This window comes from Hylobates moloch, unplaced genomic scaffold (assembly GCF_009828535.3).
Source record: "Hylobates moloch isolate HMO894 unplaced genomic scaffold, HMol_V3 SCAFFOLD_10, whole genome shotgun sequence".
NCBI classification, from domain to species: Eukaryota; Metazoa; Chordata; class Mammalia; order Primates; family Hylobatidae; genus Hylobates; species Hylobates moloch.
The window spans coordinates 30,857,015-30,875,939 of NW_026652285.1; the positions used below are offsets into that span (position 1 = coordinate 30,857,015).

The 18,925-nt window shown below is 42.2% G+C and overlaps 1 protein-coding gene across 7 annotated transcripts in view; it reads right to left on the reverse strand.

Moving 5' to 3' along the window:
• Nucleotides 1-18,925, reverse strand: part of KIF24 (kinesin family member 24) — a 92,653-nt gene that overhangs the window by 58,711 nt on the left and 15,017 nt on the right. For 5 of the 7 annotated variants that reach the window (XM_058445476.1, XM_032163993.2, XM_058445478.1 and 2 more), the window contains 2 exons: nucleotides 13,587-14,234; nucleotides 9,122-9,311 (listed from right to left, as the gene is read on the reverse strand). The exons of 1 other annotated variant lie outside the window; for it this stretch is intronic. In XM_058445476.1, the coding sequence (XP_058301459.1) occupies nucleotides 9,122-9,311; nucleotides 13,587-14,209 (813 nt within the window). In that variant the 5' untranslated portion in view covers nucleotides 14,210-14,234. Of the gene's footprint in view, nucleotides 1-9,121; nucleotides 9,312-13,586; nucleotides 14,235-18,925 lie in introns of those variants that run through there. One more of the 7 variants, XM_058445480.1, reaches the window with a different exon arrangement.

An 18,925-nucleotide genomic window follows, 5' to 3' on the forward strand; every position in this document is an offset into this window, starting at 1 on the left:
CTGTAGGTTACACAGCTTAACTTTTAATTCCATAAATATTTATTGCTCAGCTGGTAGCACATACATTGCAGTAGGCACTTGAAGGTGCCCAAGGATATAGACATTACCATAGCATTTCCCTATCTTACCTCCTAAAAATATTAATCTACACAAGTATGCAAATGACTGGAAGGTAGAAGAATCTTAAGATAAAGCACGTGTTGATTTCAAAGGAAAACATATTCTCTCTGATTATGAAAAAGACTATACTGAGAATGGACCATGGGGGAAGAGGAGGAATTTGAAAGGGAGTGATGGAAGGGGGGAAGGTATTCCAGGCACAGGGGAAGTATGAACAGAGTCAAAGCATAAAAGCACAAGGAATTAACTTTAATTAATTAATGTTTAGGATTCAATGTGATTGAAATACAGTATCACAGTAAGTAGAGAAGTGAAACAGAGGCCGGGCGCAGTGGCTCCACACCTGTAATCCCAGCACTTTGGGAGGCCGAGGCGGGTGGATCACCTGAGGTCAGGAGTTTGAGACCAGCCTGGCCAACATGGTGAAACCCATCTCTACTTAAATTACAAAAAATCAGCCAGGCGTGGTGGTGGGCGCCTATAATCCCAGCTACTTGGGAGGCTGAGGCAGGAAAATCGCTGGAACCCGGGAGGCAGAGGTTGCAGTGAGCTGAGATTGCACCATTGCACTCCAGCCTAGGCAACGAGAGCAAAACTCCATCTCAAAAAAAAAAGAGAGAGAGAGACAGAATACTAGAATAATGAGTTAGGACTGTGTTGTAGGGGTCTTGGGACACCAGTCTTAACTGGGGGGCAGAATGCTCATATTTAATTCAATAAATAGTGGGTAAACAATGAAAAACTAACTTTATAGGCAAGAAGGATGATTTCAGTCTTTACTGGAAGATTAATCTGGCTTCACACTATGAATGGTTTGAGAACAGAGACACTAGTAATTCAGTGGTGAGGTAAAAAGCATCTAAATTATTTGACAACCATGGAAATAAAGAGATGGATACAGAAGAAATTTGATAACTGACTAGAGATGGGGAGCTGGGGAGAGAAAGGGGTCCAAGACGACTTCCAAATGAAAAATCACGGTAATTTGGAAAAAGACAGATAAAAGACCCCATTACATTGGGTCTGAAAAGCATTAATTCAGCAGCTGTAATTATTTCCATAATTTAGAGGCTTACCATGTTGGTAGGTACAACTACATATATATATATATATGTATGAATATACATATGAATATTATTCTTATGTTGGTAGCTCGTATATATAGTATATATACGCACATACATAAAAATATATATACATATATATTCTTATATACATATAGCCCAACTATACGTATATAAGAATAATATATATTTTGTTTGTTGATTTTTTTTCTGAGATGGAGTCTCACTCTGTTGCCCAGGCTGGAGTGCAGTGGCACGATCTTGGCTCACTGCAACCTCCATCTCTCGGGTTAAGCAACTCTCCTGCCTCAGTCTCCTGAGTAGCTGGGATTACAGGTGTCCGCCACCACGCTTGGCTAATTTTTGTAGTTTTAGTAAAGATGGGGTCTCACCATGTTGGCCAGGCTGGTCTCGAACTCCTGACCTCAAGTGATCCATCTGCTTCAGCCTCCCAAAGTGCTGGGATTACAGGTGTGAGCCCATACTGGCTGATATATGTTCTAATATATTATTTGCACCACTGCATTCTAGCCTGGGCCACAGATGAGACCCTGTCTCAAAAAATAAAAAAATTAAAAAAAAAAAGTAACATGTATTTATAGAATATCTCTGGAAAGATACACTTAGAATAGGTAACCCCAATTGCCTTCATGGAGGAAACAGGATTGGAGGGACACTTGTATTTTACACTTTTGTACCTTTCGATTTCAAAATAGGTGAATCTATCCTATTCAGAGGTATTTACTTTTTCATATAAAACACAGAATAATATATATTCTTTTATATATATACAGCTGGGCTACCAAGATGGTGTGTGTGTACATATATATATATATACACACACATATATAGTTGGTCTAATATGTAAGAATATATATATATGAGAAATCCTAGTAATTTCAAGCCTGAGTATAGCATAATGACAGTCCATACACCATGAATGACAGATAAGGCCTTATCTTCTACATTTTGGGCCTGCTCTAAATATCTAGTCAAGAAAAAATTGTATGGACAGATTCAGAAACCTGGACTTGGGCCAATTTACTGTGAGTCACTCTACCCCAAGTTTGAATCTGTTGTGTGTACCATTACATTACATTAGAATGGAAATTTGTTAGATTGTCTAAGAAGAAATTGGGAACACAAATCCAAATCTACAAGTTAGAAAAAAAAGTTACAAAGTAAGAAAATAATGAATCTGAAGAATAATAAAGAGATATGTGAACTTTTAATGCTTTGAAAAATGTGGTAATATTTTAAGAACACTAAAATATTAATAACTACTGAAGTTGGGTGACAGGTACATAGAGAGGTCATTAAACTTTTGATTAAGCTTAAAAAGGTCAATAATAGTTAAACATATTTTTTAAATCTGGTGGTGGTTTTTTTTTTTTTTTTGAGACAGAGTCTCACTTTGTTGCCCAGGTTGGAGTGCAGTGGCGTGATCTTGGCTCACTGCAACCTCCCCCTTCCTGCTTCAAGCGATTCTCCTGCCTCAGCCTCCCGAGTAGCTGGGATTACAGTGCCCACCACCACGCCCAGCTAATTTTTTTGTATTGTTAGTAGAGACAGGGTTTCACCATGTTGGCCAGGCTGGTCTCAGAGCTCCCGAAGGTGATCCTCCTGCCTCGGCCTACCAAAGTCCACCTGCCTCGGCCTACCAAAGTGCTGGGATTACAGGTGTGAGCCACTGTGCCCAGCTTAAAATCTGGTTTTAATGAACATTATTTATATCTATCTCATACATGGTTACTAGGCAAGGAGACAAATTAATTCGTTGCTCAAATTATCACCATAGGTTTTTAGAGTTAAGTATGAAATCAAAAACAAAGAAACCCACTAAATCTATAGTTACCTATAGATGTGGATATATTCGGCATTTCTCAAAAAAAAAATAAGAAAAAAACCCCAACTAAAGTGAGAATACATTTTTTGGTTTCCTTTTATTACAGCGAGTATATGGCAATTCTGTCTCTCCTTCTAAAAGTGCTCATGGATAGCTTTAGCTTTTGAGTAAAGACCTTAGAAAGCATTTATTGATTAAGGGAATTAGTATCTTTCCTTCCAATAAGGTTTAGATATTGGTTTTCCCAGTACTTTTGTAAATATCTTTCATGAAAGATATGTAAACATGCAAGATTATTATAGTTAATGTATATACACAATTCATAACGTCCTTTGCATCACACACATTTTCATTTGCTCACATTTTATCAGTGAGGCTGGAGTAACACCTACGTTGACCTTACTAACCTTGACAGAATCAGAGTTCCACAGTTTGTTTGTTTATTTTGAGACACAGTCTCCCTTTGTCGCCCAGGTTGGAGTGCAGTGGTGTGATCTCGGCTCACTGCAACCTCCACCTCCCAGGTTCAAGCGATTCTCATGCCTCAGCCTCCCGAGTAGCCGGGATTACAGGCACGCAGCCACCACACCCAACTAATTTTTTTGTATTTTTAGTAGAGATGAGGTTTCGCTATGTTAGCCAGGCTGGTCTCAAATTGCTGCCCTAAGTGATCTGTCCACCTCGGACTCCCAAAGTGCAGTTTATTTTTTAAATAAGTTTTTCTTCAGATTATAAAAGTAACATGTGGGCCAGGCGCTTGTAATCCCAGTAACTTGAAAGGCTGAGGAGGGTGGATCACCTGAATTCAGGAGTTTGAGACCAGCCAAGGCAACATGGAGAAACCCGGTGTTTACAAAAAATACAAAAGTTAGCCTGGCGTGGTGGTGTGATGCCTGTAATCCCAGCTACTCAGGAGGCTGAGGTGGGAGGATCGCTTGAGCCCAGGAGGTTGAGGCTGCAGTGTGCCATGACTGCACCACTGTACTTCAGCCTGGGCAACAGAATAAGACCCTGTCTCAAAAAATAAATAAAATAAAATAAAATAAAAGTAACATGTATTTATAGAGTATCTCTGGAAAGATAAACTTAGAACAGGTAACCCCAGTTGCCTTCATGGAGGAAAAAGAATTAAAGGGACACTTTTATTTTACACTTTTGTACCCTTTGATTTTGAAATAGGTGAATCTATCCTATTCAAAGATTTTTACTTTTTCATATAAAAGTAACACAGTTGATTGTGGAAATTTTTAAAAATATGGAATTTATTTATTTATTTGGTCTCAAACTCCTGGGCTCAGGCAATCTGCCTGCCTTGGCCTCCCAAAGCGTGGGATTATAGGCATGAGTCGCCGCACCTAGCCAAATATGGAATATTTTTAAAATTACAATACAGGCCAGGTGCAGTGGCTCATGTTTGTAATCCCAGCACTTTGGGAGGCCAAGTCAGGAGGAGTGCTTGAGCCCAGGAGTTGGAGACCAGCCTGGGCAACACAGCAAGACCTTGTCTCTACAAAAAAAATATACCCATTAGCTGGGTGTGGTGGCATATGCCTGTGGTCCCACCTTTTCAGAAGGCTGAGGTGGGAGGATTGCTTGAGCCCAGGAGGTCGAGGCTGCAGTGAGCCATAATCATGCCACTGCACTCCAGCCTAGGCAACAGAACAAGACCCTGACTCAGAAAAATTAAAAAAAAAAATACAATAGAGAACAAAATATAGAGAATAGAGAAGAAAATAAAAGTATCCTTAAATCTAGGTGTTCAGCCACTGTTAACTTTTTGATGTATTTCAGATTTCAGTATCATCTTTTTTTTCTATATATGTATTTTTTTCTTTTTCTTTTTTTATTTTTTTTGAGACAGAGTCTCACTCTGTCACCCAGGCTGGAGTGCAGTGGCGCGATCTCGGCTCACTGCAAGCTCTGCCTCCCGGGTTCATGCCATTCTCCTGCCTCAGCCACCCTAGTAGCTGGGACTACAGGCGCCTGCCACCATGCCCGACTAATTTTTTGTATTTTTAGTAGAGACGGGGTTTCACTGTGTTAGCCAGGATGGTCTTGATCTCCTGACCTCATGATCCGCGGCCTCGGCCTCCCAAAGTGCTGATTACAGGCATGAGTAATGCCGGTGCGGTGCCTGGCCTCTTTTTATTATTAAGACAGAGTCTATCACCCAGGTTGGAGTGCAGTGGCACAATCACAGCTCACTATAGTCTCAACCTCCCAGGCTCAAGTGATCCTCCCACCTCAGCCTCCCAAGTAGCTGAGACTACAGTCACATGTCACCATGCTTGGCAATTTTTTTTTTTTTTTTTTTTTTTTGAGACAGAGTCTCACTCCGTTGCCCAGGCTGGAGTGCAGTGGTGCAATCTCAGCTCACTGTGAACTCTGCCTCCCAGATTCAAGGGATTCTCCTGCCTCAGCCTCCCAAGTAGCTGGGATTACAGGTGTGTGCCACCAGGCCCAGGTAATTTTTGTATTTTTAAAAAAGACAGAGTTTCACCACATTGGCTAGGCTGGTCTTAAACTCCTGACTTCAAGTGATCTGCCCCCATCATCCTCCCAAAGTGCTGGGATTACAGGTGTGAGCCACTGCGCCTCACCACCAGCTAATTTTTTTTTTTTTTTCCGAGATGGAGTCTCCCTCTCTCTCCCAGTCCAGAGTGCAGTGGCGCGATCTCGGCTCACTGCAAGCTCGGCCGCCTGGGTTCACGCCATTCTCCTGCCTCAGCCTCCGGAGTAGCTGGGACTACAGGCAACCGCCACCACATCCGGCTAATTTTTTGTATTTTTAGTAGAGATGGGGTTTCACCATGTTAGCCAGGATAGACTCGATCTCCTGACTTTGTGACCCACTCGCCTCGGCCTCCCAAAGTGCTGGGATTACAGACGTGAGCCACCGTGCCCAGCCTAATTTTTTTTTTTTAATTTTACAGAGACAGGGTTTCACCATGTTGCCCAGGCTGGTCTTGAACCCCTGGGCTCAAGTGATCCTCCTGCTTTGGCCTCCCAAAATGCTGGGATGCTAGGCATGAGTTACCATACCCAGCCTATATTTTTTCTTAAGAAATTGGTTATACAGGCAAGCAGAGGCCAGACCATGTAGAGTCTTGTTAAAACTTTAAAATTTTATTCTAAGTGCAATAAAGAGTCTTAAAGGATTTTAAGTAAAAGAGTATGTCTATATTTAGCAACTATCCTTCTGTTTGTATTTTACCAACAGTATTTTAATAATCAAGTATGGTTGTTGCATTATTAAACAGATGCTTTTATAGTGCCTATCACAGTTAATAGCTTTCCTAGTACTGAATTTGGATTATACTTGCCGGCCAGTATAAAGTACTGAAACTAACTTGTTAATGTCTTATGTAGGCTTTTGTACTCATATTTATAAATAAGATTGGTCAGGCCAGGCGTGGTGGCTCATGCCTATAATTCTAACACTTTGGGAGGCTAAGGCAGGTGGATTGCTTGAGTTCAGGAGTTTGAGACCAGCTGGGCAACACGGCAAAACCCCATCTCTACAAAAAATACAAAAATTAGCCAGGTGTGGTGGCATGTACCTGTAGTCCCAGCTACTCAAGAGCCTGAGGTGGGAGGATCACTTGAGCTCAGGAGATGGAGGTAGCAGTGAGCCAGGATCATACCACTGCACTGCAGCCTGGGCGATGGAGACAGACCCTGTCTCAAACAGACAGACAAAAACCATTGGTCCATAGCTTATTTGTGTGTTTGTGGGCCAATCTTACTCTCTTTGTAATATGACATCTGCATTAGCTTCCATATTAAATTTGTATTCACTTACTGCCAATTTCAAAAAACTAGAATGAAACAATATGGTTTGTTTCCTTGTTTCACTCATTATATTGATATAAAGTTTAATGGTTTGGTAGGATAGCATACTACGTGTATATGATCATATTTACTAAGTAACAAGATTTGAAAAGATAGGACATTTAATAAAACAAACAAAAAAACCTATTATCTCTAAGTATGTTTAAAAATAAAACCCAAAGAATCTATGATCAATATTTATTTAGCACTCAGTTTGCTATAAACATACCTTTTCTTCTTTCTATTTGAGGAAGAAAAAAGAAAAAGAAGTCTTCCCAGCATTTTTATATCATAGCATTGACAGGTAAGGACTTGGACCTATGAGAGCAAAGGTCCAAAGTTCAAACAGCAGAGAAAGTGCCATGGAAACTGTGGGTATTCAATAAGTATTGAACAGTGGTAATGACAAAAAAAGTAAGGTTATTGTGTTTGGGGATAACAGAAAAATACAAAAGATAAGATGATGCCTCCTTGAGGGAATTACTGTGACAGAAGCATCATTAAGGAAGTCTTAGGTAGACAGTGATTGGATAGGGCTATTACGATGGCTATAAGTAGCCATGGAACTAGATAGCATTACAACTAATTGGTCATTTAGTCCATTTTCAAAATAAATATCTCCCACTGAGACCTAATAGACCATGCATTGATCAGCAATCGATAAAGCCGTTAAAGTGATTGGGTTGGTTTTACAGTGGCCTAATAATTTAGTACCAGTAGAAAGACTCAGTGTATTACTCTGAATATCTCTGTGAAACACAATTTTGGTAACCAAAGAAAAAGAAGAACAATACAAGTTCGAAAGAGGGTGAAAGTGTTAACAAATTTGACTTCAGCATTAAAGAATTTATTCCACTAATGTAAGATCTCAGCTGACTAAGCTGAATTGCTAGCATACCAGATTTTTTTTCTCCCTACCAGTCACTGGTAGGGAGGCAAGAGAACAAGAGAGAGAGAAAGAATAAATATAATATGAACGTTTAGGGAAGTAGATTCAGAGTAAGAGAAACTGTGTACTCTCAAATCTTAACATCCAATGGATTATCTGGTTTTAGATTACTCACAATTGTTTCACAATTTTAGGAGTACCTAAATGATGATTCTTTCCATCTGTGGAGTTTGCTGTTTCCCTATGAGACTAAACAATTATTGCAAGGTACCTTCAGCTTGGAATAAGTTTCTTTCAACACCAAACTCTTTCTCCTTGGACTCTTCATAATCACTGTAGCAGGCAGTGAACATTATTTACATGCCTGAGTTATTAGTGTTTTATTTAAACCCTCATATGTTAGATGTGAAATCATATCTCTGCATTTTATTTACCCACTGCAATCTACCCTGTATAAAGTGGTCTGCTCAGAGCCCAATTTTCACCAATTAAGTATAGCCCAAGACAGCTGAGAATCAAAATAAGCATGTGGCTGGCAATTGTCGGTCCTGTTGCCCAAAAAGATATTGTCCATCATTAAACCCAAGTCTCAAAGTCAGCAGAATGAGAAGTTCACACTGTGAGATGCAAGCAAGAATGGAAATCAACTGTGTGACATCTCATAGTCACTCTGGGGCATATATTCAGTGACTGGTCCTGTTGACAACTACTTAATTATTTGTTTTTTATTTTTATATTCTTTTAGAGGCAGATCCTCCCTCTGTTGCCCAGGCTGGAGTGCAGTGGTGCAGTCATAGCTCACTGTAACGCAGAACTCCTGGGCTCAAGTGATTCTCCCGCCTCAGCCTCCTGAGTAGTTAGGACTACAGGTATACACCACCATGCTGGGCTAGTTTTAAAATCTTTTCTGGAGAGACAGGATCTCGCTATGGTGCCCAGGGTGGTCTCAAACTCTTGGGCTCAAGTGATCCTTCCACTGCAGCCTCCCAAAGCACTGGGATTATAGGCATGAGCCACCACACCTGGCCCCACTTCATTATTTAAATTATTTTTATTCCTTCATTCCTCCTTTTTTTGCTGAATATGTATAATTAAATTCACACAAAGCATGTTAAGTGAATATATGATGTAGCTCCACTGCACAAGAGAAATTGTTTTTGTATCCCCTACTGCACCATCTTTTTAGAAAACGAAGGCCCTGGGTATCAATGACTTAATACAGTGTCACATCAGGAATGAATGTCAACACCTGAACCAGAGCTTGATTTTCAGTGTTCTAACAGAAACTTGTATGCCACCACTCAAACAAAAAGCAAAAAAAATGACATACTTGATAATATTAGTTCCAAATGTAAAAGGAAAACATCATACTTGCAGAATATATTGAGTGAGGTCAACTGCTTCTTTCTTCTCATGCACAAGTAGAGTTTCTTTGTCTTCTACAGTAATAATATTAATTTCTCCACGACGTACCTCCCTCATGCCCAGGGGGCGTTTTCGAACACAAACTCTGATTTTCTCCATCTCAGTCCAAGGATTCTGTTTCTCTGAAGTGTTCTGTCTAGTATGTTTATAAACAGGCTTTTAATTTTTAATAATAGGACAAGATTACTTAACAGGTCAAAGTATTGGTACTTTTTAGCCAGGCGCGGGGACTCATGCCTGTAATCCCAGCACTTTGGGAGGCCGAGGTGGGCGGATCACGAGGTCAGGAGATCAAGACCATCCTGGCTAAGACGGTGAAACCCCATCTCTACTAAAAATACAAAAAATTAGCCGGGCGTAGTGGCGTGCGCCTGTAGTCCCAGCTACTCGGGAGGCTGAGGCAGGAGAATGGCATGAACCCGGGAGGCGGAGCTTGCATTGAACCGAAATCGCACCACTGCACTCCAGCCTGGGCGACACAGCCAGACTCCATCTCAAAAAAAAAAAAAAGTATTGTTATATTTTGCTGTATATTAGGCATAATAGATTTCTTAAAGTTACAAAGTAAAGTGTCAACCCTGAGAAAGTTCTATCTCCATCCCCGCCCTACTCCACCCTTTTCCCTGCAAAAACACAAAAACAGAACAACAACAAAAAACCAACCAACAAACAAAAAACCCCTAAGAGATCTTATATAGGATACTATTTTATACAATTGTTTCATATCAATTCTGATTTCCTTAGCCCTCCAACTGGCTGCTGAAAAAAAATTTTTTTTGAGATAGGATCTCACTCTGTCACCCAGGCTGAAGTACAGTGGCATAACCACGGCTCATTGCAGCCTCAACCTCCAGGGTTCAAGAAATTCTACCTCAGCCTCTCGGGTAGCTAGGACTGTAGGCGTACAACACCACAGCTGGCTAATTTTTGTAATTTTTGTAGGGGCAGGGTCCCACTATCCTGCCCAGGCTGGTCTTGAACTTATGGCCTCAAGCAATCCTCCCATTTTGGCCTCTCAAAGTGCTGGGATTACAAGCATCAGCCATCATGTCCAGCCTGGAAAATAATTTTTTTACTGGGATCTGAATTGGTTTAAAAAAAAAAAAAAAAACCAGCAAATAATTTTCTAATATAATGCATAAAGCACTACTTTTATGGCATGTTTTAAAGCAAATTTTATTTTCTTAACCAACATTTAGGAACTTTAAAATGCATCATTTTTGCAAGAAACTGCAGGCGGAATAAATAAATGAAAGAATAAATGAAATGTACCATTTTGAGATACTGTGGGAAAATCCTGACAATCATTAAAACTGGATGACGGGCCAGGTGCGGTGGCTCACGCCTGTAATCCTAGCACTTTGAGAGGCTGAGGCGGGCAGATCACTTGAGGTCAGGAGTTCAAGACTAGCCTGGCCAACATGGTGAAACCCCATCTCTACTGAAAATATAAAACTTAGCTGGGTGTGCTCACTTAAACCCAGGAGGTGGAGTTCACAGGTGAGATAGTGCCATTGCATTCCAGCCTGGGCAACAGAGCAAGACTCTGTCTAAAAAAAAAAAAAAAAGAAAAATAAATTGGATGATGGACATATTGGGATTCAGTGTTCTATTTTTTTCTTCTTTTGCATATGTTTGATTTTTCACAAGAAAAGGGAATTTTTTGTTTTGTTTTGTTTTGAGACAGGGTCTTGGTCTATCACTCAGACTGGAGTGCAGTGGTGCGAGCACAGCTCACTGCAGCCTCAACCTCCTGGGCTGAAGCCATCCTCCCACTTCAGCCAATAGTAGCTGGAACTACAGGTGCACACCACCATGCCTGGCTAATTTTTGTATTTTTGTAGAGACAGGGTCTCACCATGTTGCCCAGGCTGGCCTCGAATTCCTGGGCTCAAGCAATCTGCCTGCCTTGGCCTCCCAAAATGCCAGGATTGCAGGCATGAGCCACTGTGCTCATCAAAAATGAAAATTTTTAATGCTTTTTTTTTTTTTTTTTTGAGACAGAGTCTTATTGTGTCACCCAGGCTGGAGTGCAGTGGCGTGATCTTGGCTCACTGCAACCTCTGCCTCCTGGGTTCAAGCGATTTTCCTACCACAGCCTCTAGAATAGCTGGGATTGCAGGCACCTGCCATGACGCCCAGCTAATTTTTGTATTTTTAGTAGAGATGGGGTTTAGCCATGTTGGCCAGGCTGGCCTTGAACTCCTGACCTCAGGTGATCCACCCGCCTTGGCCTCCCAAAGTGCTGGGATTAGAGGTGTGAGCCACTGCGCCTGGCCTAATGCATCATTTTAATAAGGGTTTTGTGTTAAAATCTTTAGTTGTTGGATATCAATAACCTAATCATATAAAGCTGATCAAAGAGGACAGAAAATGTTTAGTCCTTTTTAAAATTGTCCAGGGCTCTAGGATGACTCATATGAACAAAAGGCCCATAGTTTCAAGTTCAAGGGGCAAAAAGACATGCATGTTTTTCTAAAAAGCTCTAGTTTTGGCAGGGCAGAGTGGCTCTCACCTGTAATCCCAGTGCTTTGGGAAGCTGAGGTGGGAGGATCACTTGAGGCCAGGAGTTCAAGACCAGCCTGGGTAACATAGTGAGATCCCCAACTCTACAAAAAATTGAAAAATTAGCTGGGGACAGTGGTGCGTACCTGTAGTCCTAGCTACTTGGGTGGCTGAGGCAGGAGGATCACTTGACCTCAGGAGTTTGAGGCTGCAGTGGACTATGACTGCACCACTACACTCCAGCCTGGGTGACAGAGCAAGACCCTGTCTCTACAAAACAAACAAACAAACAAATAAACAAAGAGTCAAATAAATGAAATGGTAATGGTTAAACTAAAATATCCATCCTATCCTTGATGGTGTTAAATAATGCAAAGTGGTATTTTTATTTATAAGTAATTCCAATTTAGATTTTTATGTATTGTTCAGTAAAAAAGTAACATTCAAGAAAATAGGCCAGGCGTGGTGGCTCACGCCTGTAATCCCAGCACTTTGGGAGGCCGAGGCAGGCGGATCACAAGGTCAGGAGATCAAGACCATCCTGGCTAATACGGTGAAACCCCACCTCTACTAAAAATACAAAAAATTAGCCAGGCATAGTGGCGGGCGCCTGCAGTCCCAGCTACTCGGAAGGCTGAGGCAGGAGAATGGCACGAACCCGGGAGGCGGAGCTTGCAGAGAGCAGAGATCGCGCCGCCCCACTCCACCCGGGCTGGGAAAGGGGGCCGCCCCCCCTCCAAAAAAAAAAAAAAAAAAGAAAATATTTACTCCTTCACCGCTGAGGTAACCAATAGAATAGCAACAATCTGCCTTTATAGTCAAGGAACAATCTATTCCTCTCAGAGTTAAAAGAAGAAAACAGTATTACATGCTCTGTGATCTCCTAGACCAAACAAAATGTTTTCAGAAATATTATAATAAAAATTCACTTATGTATTTCAAATTATTAAAGATATTTTTACTGTTAAAACTGGGTCTTCTATTTTTATGGAGTAAAATAACTGATCATGAGATCTTCTGAAACCTTAGCCAATGTAAGACCAGATATAAATTCTTTATCTTAAGGTATGAATAACAGTATTTTTAAAAAGAAAATATGGCTCAAGAATGAATTGTATTTTCCCATAACTCACATATATAATGTTTAAAATAAAACAAGGAGTACTTTTTTTTTTTTTTACAAGAACATATTTCCTATTATACCATCGTTAGTACTAGGGATTACTTGTTATTTCACCTCTTAGGGACCTTATTTCAAATTCTAACTCGAAGCACTAGGTGAAAATAACTTATTGTCACCCTGACTCTCAAACTCTCATCTCCACCAACAATGTCTGTTTGTAGTCACCAAAATTATCTGTTTTTTTCCAGGGTTGAAATTGTAGAAAGCACTCAAAATCAGGATCATATTTCAATGTGTGTAGGTGAACTAACTGCTCCAAAGACCTACTTAATTAAACTACATGCCCTTGTTTTTAACAAAGCATCTTTAAGTCTCCTGGTTGGGTTAAGTGAATTTGATAACCTTAAAAAAGTCCTGTGGATTGTGTAATTTTTTTCTCCATTGTAGAAGGGTTAACTATTTCACTTTCACAGATGTACTAGATGAATCATGTTACGCTATAATAAATAATAGAAACAGATCTGCTACAGATCCTGGCAAGTAGCAGCTGTTTTGATGTACATGAACAATATCAACTTTCTCCCACCTAGAAACTCCCAATTTCTCATTAATTTTCCCACATCCAGGTATTCCTATTATTGATGCAAAAGCTGTTCATGCTAATTTCTGTTATATTCATTTACTGTAAATAAGGAGTAGATGCTGTCTGCTGGACATGAAGGAGAGGCCTGCCCTTGCCTGAGGCTACTTTCCCTCAAAAGAAAGAAAGATAAAATTTATTACCTGATACAAGAATGAGGGATTCCATAGTTATACCCTGAAACATGAGAGATTCTTTGAATAATGGGAACATCACAATCCCCCAGTATTGGAGAAAAGTAATTTGGTGAAAAGAGTGAAGTGCTGATTTCTGTTTGCACATAGGAATCACCAGCTGTGGCATTCAGAATTCCTGTTTTTGTATGATACTGGGAATCATCTGGTAGCATATGTTCTAGCACTTTTAGGTAAGTGGACTTCTGTTCATTTGCAGAGAAATCTGATAAACCGCACATTTCAAACCCATCATTGCTGGCATTTCTGTCTTTATTGTCAGCAGGAGAATCAAAATTCAGTTGTCTGCGAGGGCCAGATCTTAATTCCTGAGACTTGATGCGCAGGCTGCTTGTCTGAAGATGACGCTCTGGGATGCTGACTGCTTTATCTTCTTCTTGCATAATCTTAATAATTTTGATAAGTTGGAAGAGACGTTTGCGGTCGTTCATGTCATGGACTCCTAATTTGGAGTAGTCCTTCATTGTAATCTTGGCTAATTCATCTATTTTCTGAAGGCCAAGGGCAGTGAAATGAGAATAATACTGTGCAAGTTCAGCTTCACAAAGACATTCATATAACCAGGATGCCATTTTGGTGAATAGGTTTCTATAAACTCTGAAGAGAGAAAGAAAAGCCATTCGCTTGAAATAGATATATGTAATACAATTATTTATTTTAAAAACTGAAAACTACAAAACCACAAAACAAACATGCAAAAAATGTTTTATCTGTCAAGTTCTCAATAACATATTTTTCTTCTGAAATTATTGATTAAATAGCATAACGCATGAACAAAGATGCTTTGTATTGCATATGAAGAATTTGTGGTAACATATAATTTGTTAATTTGCTTAATAAAAAGAGACTTTCCATTTTATATATGTATATATATATATATATATACACACACACACACATAGATACACAAATGAACACATACATAACACGTAACTTACTTATTTCTAGGGAGTTCCTTCCAACCTTGCAATGTCTACTTAACACATGCCACAACTATTGAAACCTTGTTCCCAACAACTGATTGTAGCAGGACTAATTTTAGATGCTCAACTTAATGTCAAGGCATGCTGCACAACTGTTTCCCATGAATAATGAACAGGGGCTAAGAACTCTTTCAGAATGAAAAGCAGAATTAAATGGCATACCACAGAGGATTATAAACTAATGTAACTCAAAGGAAGATAGCATTTGTATTTGCTGAGTACTGGCAAAAGTTAAATAGAAGTAAAGACATCATCAGTTCAGCATCAGCCAATTCAGGATTTCAGATCATTCTAAAAGGTGGTCATCGATCTCTACCTGTACAGAATATGAATCAAATAATTTGCCCAGGAAATTAATAGTAAGGTCAAGATTTTAAATAGTTGTACATTTAAATGTTTTTTAAAAATTTTAACATCGAGATATTTAATTAAATACTAACAAATAATGTGGTAATAACACATAATCCTGGTCTATTATTAAAGTCAGGATCCTGAGCTCTCTATATAGCTGTTAATCAAGTTCATGAGACTATCCAAAAGTAAATACAGTACATTTTCTTTTGTTTTGTTTTTTTTTAAATTTTTTTTGCACACAAAAACAATAAACATTTTCTAAAAATACATACAAACAAAAAGATGCATATCAGACATATTAGGAAGGTTGCACATGGGAAGTCGGGGAATAGAAATGGGGGGTGGGAGTTAAAATAAATGTGAGAGGGACTTTATATGGATCAGTGATAATAACTCAATCCTCAATTTGACAAAGAAGAGGCAGAAGGAAGAGGAAGAAAAAGAAAGTGGGATAAAGGATCAGAAAGGGAGGAAAATAGAAAAAATTAGAGTATGACTCCAGGGTAGACCTGTTTTGTTGTCACTGAGTTGGTTGGTTGGTTTGTCTGTTGTATTTTTCATGTTTCGCCATGTTGGCCAGACTGGTCTCGAACTCATAGCCCGAAGTGATCAACCCGCCTCGCCCCCCAGAGTGCCGGGACCACAGGCGTGAGCAACCACGTCCAGCCCCCACATTGCTTCTGGCCTCCGTGGTAGACCTCCGAGACGGAGCGGCCGGGCAGAGGCGCTCCTCACTTCTTCCCAGACACGGGGCGGCCAGGCAGAGGCGCTCCTCACTTCCCAGACGGGGCGGCCAGGCAGAGACGCTCCTCACTTCTTCCCAGACGATAGGTGGCCGGGCAGAGGCGCTCCTCACTTCCCAGACGATGGGTGGCCGGGCAGAGGCGCTCCTCACTTCCCAGACGATGGGCGGCCGGGCAGAGGCGCTCCTCACTTCCCAGACGGTGTGGGTGGCCGGGCAGAGGCGCCTCGCCTCCCGGACGGGGCGAGGCCGGGCAGAGGTGCTCTCCTCACTTCTCAGAAGACGGTACGGGCAGAGGCGCTTCCTCACTTGTGACGATGTGGTGGCCGGGCAGAGGCGCTCCTCACTTCTTTCCCAGACGGGGCGGCCTGGCAGAGGTGCTCCTCACTTCCCAGACGGGGCGGCCGTGGGCAGAGGGGCTCACTTCTTTTCCCAGACAGGCGCGGCCGGGCAGAGGCGCTCCTCACTTCTTTCCCGGACGCGGCGGTAGGGCAGAGAGCGCTCCTCACTTCTTTCCCTGGCGACGGGGCGGCCGGTACAGGCGCCCTCACTTCTTCCCAGACGGGGTGGCCGGGCACAGGCGCTCTCACTTCCCAGATGGGTGGCCGGGCAGGCGCCTCACTTCTTCCCAGACGGGGCCGCCAGGCAGAGGCGCTCCTCACTTCCCAGTCGATAGGTGGCCTGGCAGAGGCGCCCTCGACTTCCCAGATGAGATGGGTGGCCGGGCAGAGGCGCTCCTCACCTCCCAGACGATGGGTGGCCGGGCAGAGGCGCTCCTCACTTCCCAGATGGGGAGGCCGGGTAGAGGGGCGGACGGGCAGAGACGCTCCCTACCTCCCAGACGGGGCGGCGGCCGGGCAGGGGCTGCAATCCCAGCATCCTGGTAGGCCAAGGCAGGCGGCTGGGAGGCGGAGGCTGCCGCGAGCCCAGACCCCGCCACTGCACTCCAGCCCGGGCAACACCGAGCACAGGGTGAGCGAGACTCCGTCTGCAGTCCCAGCACCTTGGGAGGCCGAGGCGGGCAGAGCGTTAGGGGTCAGGAGCTGGCGACCAGCGTGGCCAAGATGGCGAACGCGCGCCGGCAGCCAAGGGAGAAAAAAGAGGCAGCGGTGGCCCGCGCCCGTAGTCCCAGGCAGTCCGCGGCGCGGGCCAGCAGCGAGACGAGGAGATTGCAGCCCGGGCCACAGAGGGGAAGGAAGGAAGGAAGGACGGATGGAAGGAAGGAAGGAAGGAAGGACATTTTCTTTTTTTAAATGGTTTCATAATTCAGAGTTTTTAAAAATTCAGTTAGGTAACTAGTGGTACAACTTTCCTGTTTTCATTTTAATTTCTATTTCATCTTCTTTCTAGCAGAAATAAAGAGTTGAGGGCAAGGTAATAAAGATAACCAAAGAACCTTGAATAATTAGCTTTGGGGGAAATACTACTTAGGCTAAAAGGCTAAATGGGCTGAGTAACACATCCTAAACTAATCCTGGCCTTTTCTATTTGTGGTAGATTTGTTTTTTTTGTTTTTTGTTTTGTTTTGTTTTTTGAGATGGAGTTTCACTCTGTTGCCCAGGCTGGAGTGCAGTGGTGATATCCTGGCTCACTGCAACTTCTGCCTCCAGGTTCAAGCAATTCTCCTGTCTCAGCCTCCTGAGTAGCTAGGATTTACAGGTGCGTGCCACCACACCCGGCTATTTTTGTATTTTTAGTAGAGAAGGGGTTTCGCCATGTTGGCCAGGCTGGTCTCGAACTCCTGACCTCAGGTGATCCACCCACCTCAGCCTCGCAAAGTGCTGGGATTACAGGCGTAAGCCACCACACTGCCCGGTAGATTTGTTTTGTGAAGGCAGATTTGTTTTTTAAAGATCAAAAATTTTCTGCAGGTCCTTCCACGAAGAAGTGAAGTCTATTTCTTCCCTCATTCATCTAGGCTAGCCTTGTGACTTGTTTTGTCCAATACAATATGGTAGAAGTAATGCTATGCAACTTCCATGCCTAGGCCTCAAGGGCCCAGCCAACAGCCATCACCAAAGCCAGACATGTGAAAGAAGTCATCTTAGACTATCCAGGCCCAGTGGCACCACTAGATGATTGCAACCACATGAGTGACCCCAGGTGAGATCAGGAAAAGAACAACCCAAATATCTGGGCAAAGCCCAGCCCAAATATCTGACTCACAGAACTCTGAGCAAATAAAATGATAATTGTTTTAAGCCACTAAGTTTTGAGGGTAATTTGCTACACAGCAGTAGATAACTGCAATATCTCTCTTTAAATAATAATAATTTTTTAAAACAAGTTTTTAAGAAATTATTATTATTATTATTATTATTTTTTAGAGATAGGGTCTTTGGACTCAAACTTGTAGGCACAAGTGATCCTCTCATCTCAGCCTCCCAAGTAACTGGGACTATAGGTGTGTGCCACCATGCCCAGATTAAAATTATTTTTTATTAAACTTTATTTTCTAGAGCAATTTTAGGTTCACAGCAAAATTGAGTGGAAGGTATAAAGACTTCCCATATATCCCCTGCCTATCACATGTATAGCTGCCCCCTGTCATCTGTTTTTTTGGGAGGGATGGTCTTGCTCTGTTGCCCAGGCTGGAGTGCAGTGGTGTGATCATGGCTCACTGCAGCCTCAACCCGCTGGGCTCAAGTGATCCTCCCACCTCAGCCTCCCAACTAGCTGGGACTACAGGTGCACACCACCACATGTGGCTAATTTTTACATTTTTTTTTGTAGAGAAAGGGTCTCCCTATGTTGCCCGGGCTAGTCTCAAACTCCTGGGCTCAAGTGACCCTCCTGCCTCAGCCTCCCAAAGTGCTGAGATTACAGGTATAAGCCACTAAGCCTAGCCTAAATATGCTTCTGCGTACCACATTCCATTTTACAATGTTGAGCCCCTCCTCCTTCTTCTGAGATAGACATCAGAATCACTCTAGACACTTGGGTTTTTTTGTTATTGTTGTTTAGTGTTTGTTTGTTTTTTGAGACAGTCTCGTTCTGCTGCCCAGGCTGGAGTGCAGTGGTGCAATCTTGGCTCACTGCAACCTCCGCCTCCCGAGTTCAAGCAATTCCCATGCCTAAGCCTCCCAAATAGCTGGGAGTACAGGCGCACGCCACCACGCTCGGCTAATTTTTTTGTATTTTTAGTAGAGAGGAGGGTTCACCATGTTGGCCAGGTTGGTCTCAAACTCCTAAACTCGAGTGATCCACCC